This window comes from Pteronotus mesoamericanus, unplaced genomic scaffold, assembly GCF_021234165.1.
Source record: "Pteronotus mesoamericanus isolate MK-2021 breed Mesoamerican mustached bat unplaced genomic scaffold, CSHL_Meso_final contig_116, whole genome shotgun sequence".
In the NCBI taxonomy this organism is placed as follows: domain Eukaryota; kingdom Metazoa; phylum Chordata; class Mammalia; order Chiroptera; family Mormoopidae; genus Pteronotus; species Pteronotus mesoamericanus.
In genome coordinates, this window is record NW_026555027.1 from 43,055,484 (window position 1) to 43,076,909 (window position 21,426).

General features: G+C 40.5%; 1 protein-coding gene across 3 annotated transcripts in view; it reads right to left on the reverse strand.

Moving 5' to 3' along the window:
- The window catches only part of MCF2L2 (MCF.2 cell line derived transforming sequence-like 2), a 221,869-nt gene that overhangs the window by 17,790 nt on the left and 182,653 nt on the right, over positions 1–21,426 (reverse strand). For all 3 annotated transcript variants that reach the window (XM_054581079.1, XM_054581097.1, XM_054581088.1), the window contains 5 exons: positions 20,356–20,427; positions 17,506–17,631; positions 10,535–10,750; positions 9,585–9,677; positions 9,349–9,427 (listed from right to left, as the gene is read on the reverse strand). In XM_054581079.1, coding sequence (XP_054437054.1) covers positions 9,349–9,427; positions 9,585–9,677; positions 10,535–10,750; positions 17,506–17,631; positions 20,356–20,427 — 586 coding nt within the window. The remainder of the gene's footprint in view (positions 1–9,348; positions 9,428–9,584; positions 9,678–10,534; positions 10,751–17,505; positions 17,632–20,355; positions 20,428–21,426) is intronic.

The window sequence follows — 21,426 nt, forward strand, 5'->3', positions numbered from 1 at the left end:
TTTTGGTCTGTTTTTCCCGTGGGCAGGGCAATTCAGTGAAAATCTAGATTAAGCTCAATGTTGTTAAGATGTCCGTTCTTACCAAATTGATCCATAGATTTTACACAATCCCAATTAAAATCTCAACAAGAACTTTATTTTTGTAGAAATCGATGAGCTAATTCTAAAATACAGACAGAAATGTAAAGGATGTAGAATAGCCAAAGCAACTATAAAAGGGAAAACAAAGTAGAAAGACTCAAATAATCTGATTTTAAAACTTATTTTAAAGCAACAGTAATCAAGATACTAAGGTACTGCTATCAATATAGACAAATAGGTCCATGGAAGCAAGCAGAGCATTCGGAAATAGGTGCACTTATTATATAAAGCCAATTGGAGAAATGGTAGTAGAACAACTGGACATCAACAAGCAAAAACCGAGCTTTAATCCATGCTTCACACCATATACGAAAAACAAAACAAAATCTCAAAATGGATCAGAGGCTTTACTGTAAATCTTAAACTGTAAAACTTCTTGGAGAAAACATAGGAGAAAATATTTGTGACTATTAGACAATGATTTCTTAGGCACCAGATCAAAAGTACCATCCACACATTTTTAAAACTTGGGTTTCAATAAAATTAAAATCTGCCCTTCAAAAGGTACTCTTAAGAAAATGAAAAGATAAGCCACAGAATGAAAGAAAATATTTGCAAAGGACTTGTAGACTTGTATCTAGTATATTTTAAAAAATCTCAAAACTCAATAATAAAAAGATTTGAATGGGTACTTCACCAAAAAAGATAGATAGATGGCAAAGAAGGATATGGAAAGATGTTCAGCCATTAGTCACTAGGCAAAAGCAACTTGAAACCTCAATGACAAACCATTACATACCTATTAGAAAGTTTAGAGTTAAAAAGCCTGACAATACCAAATGTTGGTGATGATGTGGAACAAATGAAACGCGCATACACCGCTGTGACAATGTCAGAAAATAGTTCAGCAATTTCTTAGAAAGTTAAACATGCACCTACCATGTGGCCTAATCATTATAATTTTAAGTATTAACCCAAGAGAAATGAAAACATATGTTCCCAAGAAGATTTGTATCTGAATGAATGTTCATCCCAGCACTATTCAAAATAGCCCCCCAAAGTGGAAACAAACCAAATGTTCATTAACAGGCAACTGGATAAAGAAATTGGGGTATATCCAAACAAGGATGTAAGGGAAACAGTAATGAAAAGTAATGTACTATTATTACACTAAGCAGCATGAATGAATCTCAGAATAAGTATGCTGAGTGCGAGAAACAGGACCAAAGAAAGTACATGCTGTATGATTCTCTACAGAATTCTAGAAAATTCAAACTAATCTACAGTGAAGAAGGATCAGGGATCACCTGGAAATCAGTGGGAGGTGAGGAAGAGACAGGAGAAAGGTAATAAAAAGAAGCACGAGGAAACTTTTTGGGGTGATAGATGTGCTTATTACCTTAATTGTGTTGATGCTGTCACAGCTTTGTACATATGTCCAAACTTATCAAACTGTATACTTCAAATATGTGCAGTTTATTATGGCAATGATACCTAAATAAAGCTGTTCTAAAAATAGCAGTTTAAGGCCTCTGTCCAGAAACTTTAATAAGCTAAAATGCATATTTCTAGGCATTAACCCTCACTATTCTAATTCCGCAGTTCTAGCATAGGACCTAGAAACCTGCATTTGTAATAGCATTCAAGTAATTTTTTTAAAGTATACTTTATTGATTATGCTGTTAGAGTTGTCCCAATTTTTTTCCCTTTGCCACTCTCCACCCAATACCCTCCTCCCCTCCAGCAATCCCCCCACCTTACTTCATGTCCGTGGGTCTTGAGTGTAAGTCTTCTGGCTTCTTCCTTTCTTATACTATTCTTTTTTTTAAAGTATGTTTTATTGATTATGCTATTACAGTTGTCCCATTTTTTCTCCCTTTTATTCCCCTCCCTGCTGCTCTCCCCTCCCACCAGCATTCAGCCCCCTTAGTTCATATCTATGGGTTATATATATAAGGTCTTTGGCTTCTCCATTTCCTATGCTTCTTAACCTCTCCCTGTCTATTTTGTACCTACTATTTACACTTCATATTCCCTGTACCTTTTCCCTCTTTCTCCCCTCTCCCTCTACCTGTCCCAACTGATCTTCAATTCTGTGATTCTGTTCCTGTTCTAGCTGTTTGCTTATTTGTTTTTGTTTTTGTTTTGGGGTTCAGTTATTGATAGTTGCGAGTTTGCTGTCATTTTACTGTTCTTAGTTTTGATCTTCTTTTTCTTAGGTAAGCCCCTTTAACATTTCATATAATAAGGGTTTGGTGATGATGAACTCCTGTAACTTGACCTTTTCTGGGAAGCACTTTATCTGCCCTTCCATTCTAAATAATAGCTTTGTTGGATAGAGTAATCTTGGATGTAGGTCCTTGCCTTTCATGACTTTGAATACTTCTTTACAGCCTCTTCTTGCCTGCAAGGTTTCTTTTGAGAAATCAGCTAATAGTCTATGGGAATTCCTTTGTAGTTAACTATCTCCTTTTCTCTTGTGGCTTTTAAGATTCTCTCCTTACTTTTAATTCTGGGTAAAGTAATCATGACGTGCCTCAGTGTGTGCTTCCTTGGGTCTAACTTCTTTGGGACTCTCTGAGCTTCCTGAACTTCTTGGAAGTCTATTTTCTTTGCCAGATTGGGAAAGTTCTCCTTCATTACTTTTTCAAATAAGTTTTCAATTTCTTGCACTTCCTCTTCTCCTTCTGGCACCCCTATGATTTGGATGTTGGAACATTTAATGTTGTCCTGGAGGTTCCTAAGCCTCTCCTCATTTTTTTGAGTTCTTGTTTCTTCATTCTATTCTGGTTGAATGTTTATTTCTTTCTTCTGCTCCAAAGCATTGATTTCCCTTCACTGTTGGTTCCCTGTATATTTTTCTTTATTTCACTTTGCATAGCCTTCACTTTTTCCTTTGTTTTGTGACCATACTCAACCATTTCTGTGAGCATCTTGATTACCAGTGTTCTGAATGCTACATCTGATAGGTAGGCTATCTCTTTGTTACTTAGTTATAATGTTTCTAGAGTTTTGATCTGTTCTTTCATTTGGGCCATAGTTCTTTGTCTTGGTGCTCCTGTTATGCTGGAAGGGGAGGAGCTTTAGGTATTCACCAGGGCGTAGCAACTCACATTGCTGCATTGTGGTGTTGTATGTTGGGGAGGGGTCAGAGAGGGAACTATTCCGCTTGCTCAGCTCTTGCCCTGCTTTCAGTCACTTCTCCCACTACCCACCAGCAAATTAGACCCTTCTGGTGGTGATTCCCAGGTGCGTGGGTTTGTGTACATTCTGGAACCCTGTGGGCCTCTCCAAAGAACACTCCTGTGAGGCTGAGAGTTTCTCCTGCCGACTCAACCCCCACAGGTTTTTACAGCTAGAAGTTTGGAGGCTTTCTTCCTGCGCTGGAATCCTGGGTTGTGTAGTCTGTCTCGCTCCTCAGTTGATCCTCCCGGTTTATCTGCACGCAAATGTGGGACCACCCAGCCAGCCAGCTGCCACCTTACTTGCTTGGCATCTGCCCTGGCTGCCCATCTCCACTCCTCCTACCAGTCTGCATGAATGTTTCTTCTTTAACTCCTTGGTCATTGGACTTCCGTACTGTATGATTTTCTAGCAGTTCTGGTTGTTTTTTGTTTTTAAATTTGTTGGTATCCTTTGTTTAGTTGTGTGAGGAGGCAAAGCGTATCTACTTATGCCTCCATCTTGGCTGGAAGTCCTTTTCCTATTCTATTCTTAACATTCCCCTTTCTGTTTTGTTCCTACCAATTATGCTTCTTGATCCCTGCACAATTACCCGCTTTCTCTGCCTTCTCCCTTCCAGCTTATAACCCTCCAAATGATCCCCATACCTATGATTCTGTTCCTGTTCTGGTAGTTTGCTTAGTTTGTTTGTTTTTTGTTTTTTATTTTTTTAGATTCAGTTGTTGATAGTTATGAGTTTGTTGTCATTTTAATGTTCAAAGCTTTGATCTTCTTCTTTTTCTTGAATGAGCTCCTTCAACATTTCATATAATGAGGGCTTGATGATGAGGAATTCCTTTAATTTTACCTTTTCTGGGAAGCACTTTATCTGCTCTTCCATTCTAAATGATAGTTTTGCTGGATAGAGTAATCCTGGTTGTAGGTCTTTGCTTTTCATCACTTTGAATACTTCTTTCCAGACTCTTCTTGCCTGCAAAGTTTCTTTTGAGAAATCAGCTACAGTCTTATGGGAAATCTTTGGTAGGTAACTCTCTGCTTTTCTCTTGCTGCTTATAAGATTCTCTCTTTATCTTTAACTCTTGGCATTTTAATTGTGATGTGTGTTGTTGTGGTCCTGTTTGGGCCCAACCCGACTGGGACTGTCTGTGATTCCTGGACTTGTATGTCTATTTCCTTTGCCAAATAAGGGAAGTTTTCTTTCATGATTTTTAAAAATAGATTTCCAATTTCTTGCTCTTCCTCTTCTCCTTCTGGCACCCCTATGATATGACTGACTATTGGACTTCTTGAAATTGTCCCTGAGACTGCTTATACTATCCTTGTTTTTTTAATTCTTTTTCTTTCTCGTTGTTTTGATTGGTTGTTTTTTGCTTCCTTATGTTCCAAATCATTGATTTGATTCTCAGCTTCACTCACTCTACTGTTGTTTCTCTGTAAATTGTTCCTTATTTCAATTAGTGAATCCTTTATTTCTGACTGGGTTGTTTTTATGTTGCTGAGGTCCTTACTAAGTTCCTTGAGCATCCTTGTAACCAGTGTTTTGAACTCTGCATCTGATAGATTGTTTATCTCCATTTCATTTAGCTCTTTTTCTGGAGTTTTGATCTGTTCTTTCATTTGAGCCATGTTTCTTTGTCTCCTCATTTTGGCAGCCTCCCTGTGTTTGTTTCTATATATTAGGTAGAGCTGCTTTGACTCCATGTCTTGATAGAGTGGCCCCATGTAGTAGGCATCCTGTAGGGTCTAGTGGCACAAACTCCCCTATCATCCAAGCTGGGTGATCGAGGTCCACCTTTCATGTGGACTGAGCACACCCTTCTCTTGTAGTTGAGTCTTGGTTGCTGTTGTAAGATCAATGGGAGGGATTTACCCAGGCCAATGTGACCACTTACAACCAACCTCTGCCCCTCCATGGAGGATCAGCTGTGTGTGGGCAGGGTGGTGGTGTTCCAGTGTGGTCTGTAGCTGTCCCCTGGGTGCCCTGGCCCTGGGGTTTCCCAGGTGGTGCAGGCCAAGGTTAGCTCTGCTTGTGATTTGTCTGGGGCCACCTTTCCTGAGCTATAAAGCAATCTGAGGTGGCTGCTATTTGTGCTGGTCTTGGAGATTCCCAGGTGAGGCCAAGCTATGAAACTAATCTGGTTGCTGCTATTGCCTGGCCTGGAGCTCACTGAGGCCAGGTGTTGCTTACCTGACAGGATTTAGGAGGTTGTGAAGCATGAGCCAAGACCAGCCATTCATATGGGAAAACAGCTTGGGTGGTCCCATAGTTGGGTGAGTGGGAGTCTCTGGGGATCTCCAAGGCAGGTGAAAGAGTGTTAGACAGCTTGATGGAGTCTCAAATATGGTACCAGCCTGCCAGTTCCCTGGCTCTGTAAGGAAAGGGCTCAGAAAAGGAGCAATGGCCTCTGCTTACCCTGATGCCAGACACTTGAGCCTTTCCCAGTATACCACTGGCGCCTTTCAAGCTGCCACCCCCGTGCTGGAGCTTAGAGGGAGTGAGTCTGAGTAGGTGAATCCATGTATGGGTTCTTTAAGAGGAACTGCTTGGGGCTCCAGAAGTTCCTTCCACCAACTCTGCCCCCACTGGTTTTCACAGCCATAAATTGTGGGGACTTGTCTTCCTGGCACTGGAACCCTGGCTGGGTGCCTGGTGTGGGGCTGCAACTCCTCACCCCTGAGATACCCCTCCAGAATTTTCATGCACCACATATGGGTGAGAGACCAGCCAGTTCCATATCTGTGCCCCTCCTACTAGTGTCAATGGATGTGGCTTCTCTAATTCCATCATTGTCAGACTTCCATTCAACTCAATTTCTGCTGGTTCTAAGTGATGGTTGTTCTATATTTTAGTCGTAATTTTGATGTGGTTGTGCGAAGAGGCGAGCCATGTCTGCCTAGGCTGTCATCTTGACCAGAAGCTCCCCCTTCAAGTAATTCTAATGCTGGTTGCACTTAAACTGCCCTTTGTGAAGCACTGGGCTCAGGAGTAAAGATTTCTAGATTAATCTTGCGACTAGAAAGAATGCTGTTTCTGGGGAAAACAAGTAACTTTTTGTACTAGGGGTGTTTTAACTTTCTGTTTTATACCTCTAGGACTCATACTCAATCACCACAACATACATTTAGTATAGTATCACTAGTTCAAAAGCAAATGTAAGTCACAGTTTTTTTCCCATCTTATCTTTATATAAATTAAAATCAATCATATAATCTTGTTACTCTTTCCGGGCACAGGCCTACAGTTTAAATCAAGAACTGTGTTACTTGTTGTCATAATGGAAAACCAAGGTGGTGGTTTCCCAATCACACTTTTTAGTTTATCTTTTTCCATCTGATGAACAGTCACACTTGTATCCTCCTGAACACCTGAAGATCAAAGAAGACTCAGAAAGAATATTAAATGGTTGTATTCCTGCTAAGTCTCTGAAGATAAAGCTTATCTTTTTCATATTTATATAATTTTCCTTACCAAGCCCATAAACCATTGCCAGTATAAATGACAGGAAATAGATTTTCCACATAAGACTAGCATTTCTTAACCCTAACGACATTACCTAAAGGAAATATTAGAACTCATTTGATGAAGCTTATGGACTTTCTTACAAAATATGCCTGCTGTTATGAGGATCTGTTGAAAAACAATGTGACAGGACAAAACCTACTCAAAGATGATGTTTAATCATTAAAAGGAGCACAGCAAGTGACATCTGTGAAAATGGTGCAAGAAAAAATATCCCTTCAAAAATTCTCCATGAAATCATGAAAAAAAAAACCTGGCAAAAATAGCCAATAACAATATTTTCAGAACACTGGAAATTAAACAAAACTTACAGCATTCATGACAATATTTATTCGAGAAAAATGGCTGATTGTCAGTATGAACAGCGAGCTTTGTGGTGTTTTATTTGCCTTATTCCCATCCAGCCCCTCATTCTTGGTGACAGCTAGAAACCAACAGCCTATAATCATAGTGAAAATGAGCAATCTAGCAGCCCTAGGAGGGGACAGGACAAGACTGAAGCTCCTGCAAAGTCTCATTCCCAGAGAATTATCATTATTTCACGGACTTGCAAAGCTCTCTTTATTAGGCCTCATTCAAAATTTGCTAGTATGCAAAGCCTTTTCCCCCTGGGACATTTGTAGAAAGCGAGTATAGGCAATTGTTTAACTTCTTGACCGTCTGAGCTGTTGTTTAACAGCTAAGGCAAAGACAGGCTAATCGAAAAGTTCCTAGCAGTGTTACTTACAATAGCCAACTGCTGGAAACAGCCTAAGTGCCCATGCGTAAAAGAGTGGATCAAAAAACTGGTACAATTACACAATGGAATACTACACAGCAGAAAGAAAAAAGGAGCTCCTACCTTTGATGACAGCATGGATGGAACTGGAGAGCATTATGCTAAGTGAAATAAGCCAGGAGGTGAAAGACAAATACTACGTTATCTCACCTTTACAGGAATCTAATGAACAAAACAAGTGAGCAAGATAGAACCAGAGGTATGGACACAAGGAATAAACTGATAGGGACCGGAGGGGAGAGAGGAAAGAAGGGGAAGGGTCTAGTTAAAGAACAAGTAATACTGACCCATGGACATGGATAACAGTGTGGGGATTGACTGTGGGAGTTGGAGTGGGCTGGGCAGGGGAGAGTAATGGGGGGAAATTGGGACGACTATAATAGAACAACAATTTTTTAAAAAAGTTTAATAGGAAGAGTTGGTAATGAGATGTCCACAGTGGCTTTAAAGGCTGCAAAATACTCCTGAGAATCTAGACGGCCATGTGCACATGCCCAGGCCTATGTGCATGCTCAGGAGAGAGCTGAGAAGGCTTTATGCTCTCACCTGTGGCTGATCATGAGGCCTTGCACAAACAGGAATGAAGGCTGGGGCGAAGTTGTCACCTGCCTGGTTAATTATTGAAGGTGTGCCTCAATATATAGGCAGGGTCCCTTGTCAAAGACAAGAATATTTATTGGCTTCAGGTGTTTAAGGAAATCTCTCCCCAGCCATTAGAGACTTCAGTGCTACGAATGACAATGGATACAGATTTTACAAAATTAGTTGCAAAAAGTTGCTAAACAAACAAATGATCTATAAGAAAAAAACAACAAACAGTAACAAAAAATACTGGAGCTGGAGAAGTATCTGATTTCCAGAGTTCCCACATTATGTTATTTTAAATGTCCAATTTTCACCAGAAAATTATGAGACATGCAAAGAAATGAGAAAGTATGGCTCCTACATAGGAAAAAAGCAGTCAATAGAGAAAAAAGAGAGCAGACTCTCTTTTGTGTTGCAGGCTGCTGACTCCCCATTGTATGCTCACATAGCAGAGAACAGAGAGAGGAAGCAAGCTCTCCCGTAGCATTTGTAAGAGCGCTAATCCCATTCATGGACACTCCAACCACACGACCTCACCTACTCCTAGTTGCCTTCAAAAGGTTTCATTTCCGAGTACCATGACATTGGGGAGGGTGGAGTTTCAACATGTAAATTTGAGGGAACACAAATATTGTAATGGCAGTTGAGTCCATAACAAGCACCAAGATCATTCAGGGGAGGAAAGAATAGTCTTTGGAACAAATGGCTAAGGGACAATAGAATATCCCCATGCAAAAGAGTGAAACTAGATCCCTAATTCATACCATATACAAAAATTAACTCAAAATGAATCAGAGACCCAAATATATGAGTTAAAACTAATTTCTTATAATTTTTATATTAATTTTATTTCAACTCTAAAAAAAAGTAGTACAGCTTCTGAAAGTAGTATTGGCCCTTTAAATTTCCATTTTCTTGGGTGACTTTAGGATATTGGATTGAGAGAGTTGATCTTGGCAATGAGGTATGTGGGAGGAACACAACTACAAGGGCCAAACACACACACAACCACACACACAAAAAAAAAACCCGCATGACCGAAAACAAGCACAGGTGCTTCCGGGTACTGTGCTATAGAAATGTGGCCACAGTTATTTTCCCGGCGAACCATTTTCTTTGACAATATCCCCAATCTGCACACCCATCACAACGTTGGAAACAGTATAACTCTCCAGACTAAAGTCAGCAGGGGTAACTCTACCTTTATTATTGTTTTGTTCTTCCATCAATAATTTACTTATTTCCGAAAACCAACAATCTCTGATTTCCCTCGAAGCTGCCTGCAATTACAGATAAGAAGGTACTATGAGTATCAGATCACCTAGAATATTAATTGCACAGGGCTTCTCATTCTCTTGCTGATCTCATTTTAGAATAATGAGATAGAAAACGCTTGTCAAGTCATGGGAACACCTATGGAGAAGACATGAGCTTTACCTGCAGGATGTATTTCTCAAGTCCATTTCGGTTGGCAATTTCAAACTTTCTGTTGCTCCCCCTTTCAAGTTGGTGAATTGAAAGTGTCATCAACTGTTGTAAAGAAAGAAGAAAGTTTTCTATATCATCATTTTCTGACTTTAAAATTGTCACTATCAGCTACCCTAATCTTTTCTAACCCTGATTCCTCTCTTCTTCCATCTTCCTTTCAAGTGTTTTGCTGTCCTCTCTTAATGGCCCCAAGGAGCATAAAACACAATCTGGTACAGTGTCACCTGTCTCATCTGTTTCAAGGGATAACACAGACTATGTCTTTCTGTAGGTAGAGGTGTAGCCCACAACCTTTAAGCAAAAAGATCATCTCTCCTTCAACCCCTAAGTATTTCACAAATCTCTACCTAATTGCCGCTGAATTAGTATCCATTAAGAAACGTAAGTCACAAAAAGCTACTGTGAATAGATTAACAACTTTCATCACAAGAACACAAATGTGAGTGTGGGAATTGGTGCATCTCATGAAACATTTCCTTACACAGGCAATGCTTGGTGTGGACTTGGGCTCCAAGTCCCCAGGGTCAGGATGCGGCCTACACTTGTATGCAGAAGAGCAAATGGAAGATGAAATCCAGCCCATGCCCCAACCACCAAGTCTTCTAGCCCTCTGCCTGGAGAAAAAAGGGTACTTTTTAAATTAGTTTGTCCAGACAGGCTGTGATACTGTCCCTTTTTCCTACTTAACACAAAATCACCCCTATTCCAGCGCTGGTCCTGTCTGATAGCAGATTACAAGCCCTGACTCTGGAGTCAGACCTGGGTGTGCATTCTAGCTCTGTTGTGTGGCATTTGGCAAGTTAACCTCATGTCTCTAAGCTACAGTTTCATATATATAAAATAACCAGATTTCTGTCCATAGAGTGTGTTGACTCCCCGGTGCAAGAGGACCCCTTTACCTTCATAGACTTCTTAAAGCTGTAATGAGGAGAGAGGCCCTGGTCACTGGGCTCCATTCGTATCTTACAGAACACTATTCCCCTTTCAAATAGGTAGATTTGCCGCTGGCTGGGCTTAAATCGAATAAAATCCTTCATCTTATAGCCATCCTTGTGCACTGTCCAGACGCTGAAGGAGCCGTGCATCAACAGCTTGCCCAGTTTTCTGATATCGTCCTTTTAGAATTAGAGACATGCAAAACAAACCTGTTAAATTGCCTGATAGAGAAAGAACTCTTAGGGGTGTGTTTTCAAGTTACAAATCATGCTTATTTGAAATTTACAGTCTTAAAAGTGGCACTCAGGCTAATGTGTCACTAAATCAAAACTACAAGTTTGTGAGCTTCACTGAGCATGATGACACCAGTCAGGTATATAAGGAAATAGCTCAGCGGTGGAAGGCAATAAACGTACAGCATGTTAGAAATACTGGAACTAAAGATACTGGTGCTCTAATATTTCTGTCTTGTAATTAATTTCAGCTGGCAGGATTACATTCCCTCTTCTTTGTTTCTGATACAGGACGCCACTTAAAAAGGGCAAGAAATTAACATTTGAATTATGGTCAGGAGAGAGAATCTTTGCTGCATCATGAAGCTTTGATAACCCTCATATTCCATTTGTATCCTAACATCTGCTTCATGTACCTGAGAATCCAAGGTCATGAGATTTGTTCTGAAAGGAGAAAGCTTAGCACGACCTAATTTTCATAACATTGTAATGGAAACGGTAATTATATCAACTCTGCTTTTTTCAGAGTGAGTGAACAGCATAAAGAGACTCTCAAATGACAAATTTTTTTACAACGTCTATTTAGTTCTAGGACACACACTACGGTGACTCTCTCGGCCAGCAGTCCGCCTTCCTCCCTGAAAGTTCGAAGTCCAGACGAGGTGTCCCTGTTTTCGCCAAGTTCCCTCCAAAGGGCAGGGGAGTGACATGAATCAGGGAAGCGGTGTTTTTCAAAACTTACAGCACTGAGAGCAGGTAATCAAGAATTGATTTCCTGGAATCAAACCACCAAAAGGAACAAGTATTCGAACAGGACTAGGGCAGAGAAATTTCCCTGAGCTACATCTAGCTGAGCTAAATCCCTACAACTTCTGATTGTTAATACCAGAAATATGTACACTTTGTATAATTGAGTAGGCATTTTTACAACTTACTGTTTATACTGAACAAACTGTGAGTATCTTCTTTTACAAAATTACATTTTTAGAATCTGAGATTCTAAAATAAAAATTCACGAGCAATAAACTCGAGTCATTTCTATAGTGTCTGGCATATTTTCTGTGCTAATTTTTTCTTTTTGCTTTGTAAAATTTGCATGTGTTAACTCCTCATGGAGGAACAAAGAGCCCAGCTATGCGGCCTTCTTCCCTAAAAGCACAATGGTCCTGTTCTAAGCTGCACAGTGTCTAAGACAGACAGGTAGAGGGGTCCATGAGGACTCTTGAGAAGCTTTCACTCTATCCACATTCTTCAAGGAGCCAGGCGAACGTAACCTCTCCAGCCCTCAGTGACTGCTTTCTCCTTTAAACCCATTCAGTTTGTACTGTATAGACATAAGTATTATAGGAAATATGCCTTAGTTAAAGCAACTGGCCAAAGTAAATGCTTAATATTTGCCACATGAACAAGTGTAATCAACAGTTTCTATTGTAAAATGTACTTATACTCCACCTCATTTCAAAAAGTCGATACATCTTATAAAATATAAACATTATGGGCGGACAGAAAATAACAGGAAATTAGGGTAAAGAAAAAAAAGATTTAAAGATAGATAAGCTATACATAAAACCCACACAATAAAGCCATGTAAACTTGCTACAGACTCAGCTTGACCTTCTAGTTGGCAGCACAGAGGGAGATAGAGTGAGCTATGCGAATCACTATGTCTGAAGACATACCCAAACTAGTTGTTCAGAAAAAATATAGATTTCTGATAAAAGATGTGCGAGAAATTCCCCCCATGGGTCCTCTTCAAGGGTCACTGATTCAAATACTGAGCACACCCTCAAACACATCCTAGAATAGATAGATGAATGAATTTTAGGTAGAGCTGTTTCAAAGAACACATTTGGCCAATGTGGAGGCGTTACTTCAAAGTCACAGGTGTAAAATCAGTTCTGAAAGAGGCCAGAGCAATGGGGGCATGGAGAATGAGTCTAGGTGTGCACTCTAACAACCTGCAGAGGGCTGGGCAATGTTAGTTAAGATATCTGCCAAAGGCATGGCTGTAGAAGAAACAGCCCTGTTAAAGAGGCAACCATGAGCGATGTGTTGGTCCTGTATCACCTCTGCACTTTCTTCCTCATTCCACCTGCAGTCACAGCTGTTTACATTTTGGGAGGCAACTGACCAAAGATGTGATGCCATTGAGGTGCCAGCCCCTGACCACAGAGGACTGGTGTAAAGAAAAGATGGCGGGATGGCCAGCCTGATCCTTGTCTCAGCTGAGAAGGAGACAGTAAGCAGCAGACGTTGTTGCTGTGAGATGCGTTAGCAGAGGGCAGGTGGTGGAATGAATGATAAGGAAGCAAGAAGATGAGTCACCAGAAGCTATGAGATAGAGGAAGAGACATGAGAAGAACCAGTCCGTGGGTGGTGAGAGGGGAGGACAGTAGGTGTGTAGTCGTATCTACACATATAGGCAGAGATCACACTCACAATCCCTTGCAGATATTTTCCCTTAGAAAGTATTTATTCATTTATTGGCATTTGGCGAATGCCTGGAGGGACATGAAACTAAGCGCTCAGCACTAGGAGGGAGTTAATTCAGTGATGCCTCTTTATGGGTTGAAGAAGCATCTCCCCCAAAACTCAGGTCCACCTGGGACCTCAGAATGTGACCTTATTAGAAATAGGATTTCAGACGTGATCAGTTAAAATGAGGTCATACTGAATTAGGGTGGGTCCCGACCTATAGGCTGGTGTCCTTATGAGAAGAAGAAAAGGAGACAAAGAGACACACGCATAGAGAAGACAGTCATGTGAAGACAGGAGCAGAAATCGGAGCGTTGCACTGTAAGCCAAGGAATGCTATGCATTGCCAGACACTATTAGGAGCCAGGAGAGGAGCAAGGACGGCGAGCCTCCAGAGGCAGCATGGTTGTGCCAGCACCTTGATTTTGAATTTCTACCCTCCAGAACTGTGGGAAGATAAATTGCTGTGGTTTTAAGCCACACAATTTGTGGCGTGTTTCTACAGCAGCTCCAGGAAACGAATACAGCCCCAAGCAGTTTTTCTACCAGTGGCATAATGGCAAGGCCGTCACTTTGGTGTGTTCAAAAATTTGATGGATAGGAGCTCAGAGATAGACTAGGGTCTACCCCGAATGGATGAGCAAGTGAGAAGCCCTCCTCCATGTGGGAAATGATGACAAAAATAAACTAGTAAGTGCTGCCATTTTCTTTGTAGGTAAAAGCTTTCATATGAGAATTTTAAATGCGACTTCATAGGCCAAAGGCAGAGCCTGGCTGAGAGAGAGCATCTAGGGATGCTGGCCCCCAGAAAGAGAAATGTTTGGGGGGCCCAGGTTTTCATTCCTGGCAGTGACAGCTACTGGGACAGAGCTAAATGCTTCTTTCACAAAGAAGCAGGAAACATCTGGAGAAAAGAATCGGCACTAGGCCTGGTCCAGAAATGAAAAGCAGAAGCTGTGGGACAGAGGAGCCACCGGGTGATTACAATCGCCAGAAGCAAAGGGCTTCCTTCCTTCCAGCCTGATCAAGCTCCTAATGTCAGCCCTGGGGCTCGGCATTCAGCACCTGCCAGGTGCCAGGCAAGGTCCTAGTTGCCTTCAACATGATTTAATCCTCAACTACTCTACAGAGACAGAGGTGTCGATAGGGTGAGAAGTCGCACAAGACGATTCCACTGAGTCATTAAGATTGTTTAATCAGCCTTATCTTCGTAGCCCACGCTATGGTAAAGGAACTGTAAAGAACTAGAAATAAAACATCTGGTCCTAGTGCACAATAAACTTGTAATAAAAATGCTTTTAATAAGTTATATAAATATTTTTTCAGAATATTAAAATGTTTCATCTAATTGTTACTATTCAACTTGGAATTTGCTGCTGGCAAGTCAGGATTTTAAAGGACCCTAAATATGTATTTTATACATGGGATTAAAGAGAGAGGATTTTTTTTTAGCAAATGGAGGGAAGTAAATTGAATCTGTGTCCCAACAACCAACTTTTCTTTTAAAAATATTATTTTAAAAAGTTTTTGTGATTAAATTAAACCATTAAACCAATAACTCAGAATACATAAGGAGAAAATATAAATATCAGAAGGGAATTTTTCTAGTAGTTTTAATTATGAATTCATCCACTTAGGTTCAATTTCTTTCCTTTACAAAACCAGGTTAATATTGGATGTCAAGTAGAGAACCCAAGAGGTTAAGCTGGATTTACCCACGCACACAGCATATGATTATAAACACCGTGTGATAAAGCTCTACAAAGCTGAGGCAAAGAATCTCAGGATCAGTAGATCTGAGTTTGTAGTCATTGAGCTCTTAGTAAATTCTAAACAGACTCAAATGAGGAAGGTGTTGAGAAGATGGCTCCCTGGCGAGGGAGTGAAGAGATCCAAGAAGTGGTGCAAGCTGATGGCCACAGGACCTTGGGCGAGGTCCGTCTCCTCTCCATAAATCTGCTGAATCCAAAAGCTGAAAACTCCCATGCCTGCTCCTTTATAATTCAACAGAATTATGCAGAACTTTCAGGCTAAATTAGCTAATGTAAGAGATGTAAAAGGAGTCAGTCTTAGCAAAAAGAAACCATAGAGTGTATATCAAAGGTACCAGTTCTGAGGACACATGGGGAAAAAAAGATTTTTTTTTGTACTTGGTGTAAAATCTCTGAAATTCTATGAACTGGGTTCACCTGATTTACATACAAGTCATTTGGAATGAAATTAGCATAGATTGCTATTTACTCACGTTTAAAACATTCTTTTCTCATAACTTCCTCTTTCCGTGTTATGTACTCTCTGAATAATAGCTGGGAGTTTCCTGCCCTGGGTAACACTCTTTTGATTCAGGCAACCGGATATCTAATAGGGGAGCTGACAAATATTCAAAGAGGAAAAGAACAGAAAGATGTCCCAAAATGATTGAAGAAGTTGCTTCCTTGATACTTAGCTGAAGGAGAAAAAATTGTGACCAAGAAAGCAACCTCCTCTCACTCCCCCTGTGGTTCACGAACACCCTCTTGAATCATGTGTCAGCAGTCAACAGAGAGCGCTGGGGTCCTAGCTTCGCAGGGTGGATCACAGCACTCCCCCGGGGCTGTTTACAAGATGCTGGCCAGAGAAATACCAGGAGAGAGGGAAAGAAAAGGATCACAATTTTTGCCCCTAATTAATTTGTGTGGTTTGATTTATGACGAAGAAAGAGAAGGAAGGTCATTTCACCTTCCCAGGCTTCAATAAAGAGAATGCTAAAACCAGGTAAAAAATGAAAAGGAAAACCAAGAGCAGGAAAGTATCTGACATGTAATTCTCAGAATGCTTAATCCCTATATGGTAAGCAGAGTAACAGCCTCCCAAAGAGGGCCTGGCCGTGCTCCCTAAAATCTGAAAGGATGTCAGGTCACATGCTGAATGGTTACAGATGGAATCAAAGTTGCTAATCAGCTCACTTTGGGATGGGGAGCTTATCATGGACTATCTGGGTGGGCCCAGTGGAAGCACAGGAGTTCTTAAAAAGCAGAAGAGAAGCAGGAGAAAAGGTCAGAGTGATACAATCAGTGCGAGGACTGAACACACTGTTGTTGGCTCAGAAGTGGAGACAGTGGCTATGAGCCAAGCGACGTCTGCCTGTTTGATTTTTTAAGATAGAAAAGATGAGGAACGGATTCTCCTGGGGTCTCCAAAAAGGAAGGCAGACACCTTGATTTTAGGTCCTCGTGAAATTGTGTTGTGCTTCTCCTCCATGGAACTGTAAGATAATAAATTTGCGGTGTTCTAAGCGACCAACCTTGTGGTGATTTGTTAGGACAATGATAGAAAACTAACATACTTGAGTTGAAATCTAGAGTACTTTACAGTGAGAACCAGTTGCATATTGCTTATGTTCCAGCCCCAAGGCAGTCCCACGGTTATCGAGGACAGTCTGCCTGGAATGCCTGGGACTGGCCTGCTCAGGATCAACACTAATGCTAGAGTTGAAATGGCTCTGCTCTCCAGCATTGCCTCTCTTGGTATTTTCCTTGAACCATTTGGATTAAGGCATGTACAATACATGCGTTTTGGGCCTCTTCTGGACTCTCTCATGTGAAGTAGGGCGAGATTTTCTCTTAGGACCCATTTTCAAAGTAAATTTTCTTGGAGAAAATCTGAGTAAAGAAGGAAAATCTTTTAATATTTTAATAGTGCCATGAATCAAAATAACTACTCTTTTAGCGATTTCCCCTGCCCATATATATTCAGGCTCCCAAGTTCCTGGTTTTTCCAGAGCACACGTCAGTCTTAGCATTCTGGACCATGCGGAATACATCCCAAGACTCCTAAAAACACTGAGGGGCTGCTTGGAATCTCAGAGCACAGGTTTGTTGACTGATATAGGCTACTTTCTCCAGAGTCAAATTCCTCCCTCCCTTCCTTCCTTGCTTCATTCCTTTCTTCCTTCCTCCCTCCTTCCCTCCCTTCCTTCCTTCCTTTTCTCTTTTTCTTTTTCTTTTTTTGGAAGGGTCACAATGCCTGTCAGCTACAGTGTTGTTGTTTTTTTTTAAATTTTTTGATTGTTGTTTAATTACAATTGCCCCCATTTCTTCCTTCCCCCCAATTTCTCTCCCATGCCCAGAGTCAAATTTCTTTACCATAAATCACTTCTCCAACTTTGCCACAACATCTCCTACCTTGTTACATTGTACCCCACTCTCCTGTGAAACCTTCCAACAATTGTTACGGAACTAACATACCGGGCATCCAGTGACTGCAGCCAGGTCCACGGCCAATTCACAGGACCTGATCAAATCCTCCATCATGGCCAAAGCCTGATGTAGTTCAGCTACAGATGTGGAATCCTTGGTCCTCTTTGGCCCATTCTGTGGAAACCAAATGCTTTGTTGGAAATCAAAAGGTAAACCATCTACCAAGTAAAGACGGAAAACAGGACAGAGATAAGGAGCCATGGATCCAGCCAGCACAGAGTATCTGTGGAGGTGATACACTGATCTGTTTCCCTGCTCCCAAAGAATAGTGGCTAAAGATATTTGCTGGGTTATTATCAACCACACCTCTGTGAGTTGTGCTAATGAAGAATGAAGTGTACAAAATCATGGGCATTATATTTCTGCTCTATAAGGAACATATATTTCTGCTCTATAAGGAACATATTAAAGCATGAAAGAAAACCAGTCCCTTTAAGTTGGCTGTTCTCTCATTTATACCCTTACCCTTGGAGCCTATGGAAAAGTACAATCTGTGCATTATATTCCTATACTTAATGTGAAAGTCTTATTCCTATGGGTAAAATTACAATATTTTTTAAAAAAGTAAAGTTCCCCACTCTTTTTTAAAATTAATCTTGGAGAGAGAGAGAAACAGAGAGAAAGGGAGAGAGAAACATTGATTGGTTGTTCCATTTATTCATCCATTCATTGGTTGCTTCCTGTATGTGCCCTGACTTGGGATCAAACCCACAACATTGGTGTATTGGGAAGACACGCTAACTCACCAAGCCACTTGACCAGGCCAAGCCTTTTTTTTTTTTTTTTTTTAAGATTATATTTATTTATTTTTAGAGAGAGGGGAAGGGAAGGAGAAAAAGAGGGAGAAAAATGTTGATGTGTAAGAGAAGCTTCAATTGGTTTCCCCTCCCATGTGCCCTGACCTGGGACCAAACCAGCAACCCAGGCATGTGCCCTGACTAGGAACTGAACTGGTGATCCCTCACTCGGCAGGCTGATGCCCAACTAACTGAGCCACGCCAGTCAGGATTTGGCGAGGCCTTTTTAATAAAAAAATTTTATAAGAGTTTATTTTAGCCAAAATGAGAACATATGTCTGAGAGTAAGATCTTAAATGCTCCAGAGAATAATAGTTTTGCAGCTTCTTCTATACATTTCAGATTAAAAGGGAAATTTAGGAAGATTACATGGAGGTGGGAGAAAGCAAGGCAGAGATTAGATAGATTACAGGATAGTTTACAAGATTATGTGCTCTCTTGAGAGTGGCAGCTGTGGCTTATGTCCAAGGCATGTTAACCTAGATGCACAGAAGGGTAAAATTATACTTAAAACCATCCCAGAGGAGAATATTTTTAAACTTCTATGGAGACAGAGAATGGGAGGCCATGTGGAGGTTGACTAATAATGCATTGGCCGCACTGAATCCCCCACAGCTCTGCCCTTCCTCCCCCCTCCCCCCGCAGCACTCCCCACAGGCCACTACCTTTAAGGATGCCTTCGAGGTCTGCACCTCCCATTAAGTTGCTAAGTTGTGACACTTAGGACAAAATAGGATGATTGTTTCAGCTCCACAGGCTTTTGCTTAGGTTTTCAGGATTTTCTTTTCTTGCTACTTACATAGCATCGTTATGGTATGCAAACAAAAAAATTTTGGTTTCTCCCATTTTTTTTTTTAAGCACATCAATTTCTACAACAAAGAACTCCTGGCTGCTCCATACAGCCCCACCTCTTTTTGTCCTCTACTGCAAGATGTCAGCAGAGGGTGGTGTATTTCCTTAATCTCTGCAGAGGCACTGGGGATGAGCACTTTTGGATCAGAGGTAGGAGTGACAGGGCTGATGAACAGAGCAGAGCACTCTGCCTCCACTGAACAATTTGGGATTGGCTCTTACCTTCTGCCTCAAAATAAATGTGCTCTGGTCCTGGCGAAAGACAGCAGACTCTCACTGGGCTTTATAGTAACACCATCGGTTAAAGGATTAAAAGTTCTTGCACTAGGCACCTTCTTCTTTACCCCAACACTTAAACTCAGCTTCTCTTTGGAGATTCAACTGCTCTTATTCTTTCTATTGCCTACTTTTGCATACATTGGTAATGTAGGGCTCAGGAAAAGTCTTACAAACATTACTAACCCCCTTAACTCAGGCTAGCTTCTCTTGCTTCAGACTATAAAATTATTATCTGAGCCTTGAGCTTCTAGTTTCAAGGTGGTCCCCAACTTACATTCTGAGCAGAGACCGCATGCCAATGACTGCTAATCTTGAGACACATGCCCCAGATTTTCTTGATAAAATTGGAATATTTAATAGAAAATTTAAAAGAAAACCCACTGTGAAGCCCCAGTTTTCTTCCTAACCTGGTTGGCCACCATTTCTTCCAAGAGAACCTTAGAATTCACACACACACACACACACACACACACACACACACACGCGTGCGCACGCGCGTGCCCTCTCTCTCTCCCCCTCTCTCTCTCTCTCCCCCTCTCTCTCTCGGAGGGGAACTGGACACAATAGATACAAATTAGATAAGCAAAGAAATAAATATAAATCATTCATAATTCTGCCATGCAGAAAAACCACAGTAGAGATTTTATCATATTTATTTACACATTCTTACTTGTATTCCTGTTAAGACATTTTTATATGAAAGGAATAAAATGTATACTACAAATCCCCACTTTGAAATTGCCTTTAATTTTTTTGTTTTTTTCTGACTACAAATTATGAAATACATACCATTTTAAAACCCTTAGACAATAGAGATACTAAGCAAGGAAAACAAGATCACCATAAATTCTCCCACCCATGGACGAATACCATTAACAGTTATATAAAATGATATTTAACATCCAGTACCTTAGCTGAATCTCCTCCTAGGTCACCTGGGTCTACCTCCAAATCCTCAGGAGACTCAAAATCCAGCAGACCCTGCAGTAACCCAAAAGCCTTATTGAAAATCAAAAAGTAAAATGCCAGCTAAACCTACTGTGCAAACAATCTCCAGACAAATGCTACACTAACTGAGAATGTAGGCAAATTTGTTTGTCTGCCATAAGTACGAGAGAAAGAATGAATGATATGTTTGGCACAGTGTTCTTTCCACAAGTAAAATATTACTGGATACATTAATTGTAGCCTGCTTTTTCTCACTCAATAATGTATCATGAATGTTTATTTTCTCATAACATTATATTTTTTAAAAACATGGTTTTGATTGTGGCAGTGTTGCATCCTATACATAAGTCATAATTAATTAATCTCCTCTATTGCTAAATATTTAGGTTCCACAATTTTTCCTGAAGATAAACTAGGAGTGGAGTTATCAATGTTAAGAGTTTTGATGCATATTTCCAAGTTCTTTAGAGAAGGACTATGTTCTTGCCAGCCACTTAGGAAACCTTGTTTCACCAGCTTTTAGCCTACATGGAGAATTGCCATTTAATCAAAAAGTTTAGCTAATTGAATGAACAGAGCAATCCTACCTCACTGTGTTTTAGTTTGAATTTCTCAGATAACTAGTGAGGTAGAACTTTCAAAAAATGTTTGCTACTAACTTTTTTTTTTTTTTTGGTAAACTGCCTATGTCCTTTGTTAATTTTTTATTATTAATTTACTTTTTAAAAATCAGCTTCACTGAGATATGCCTGACATATAAAATTGTTAGATATTTAAAGTGTACATCATGATGATTTGATACACATATACATTGTGAAAAGATTCACCTCATCTAGTTAATTAACACATCCATCACCTCACATATTTATCTCTTCTTTTTTGGTGAGGACACTTAAGTCTACTCTCTTAGCAAACTTCAATTATACAATACAGTGTTATCAGCTCCAATAATATGATACGGTCACCATGTTTTACATTACATCCTCAGACCTTAGTCATCTTATAGCTGAAAGCTTGTAATACTTACCAGCC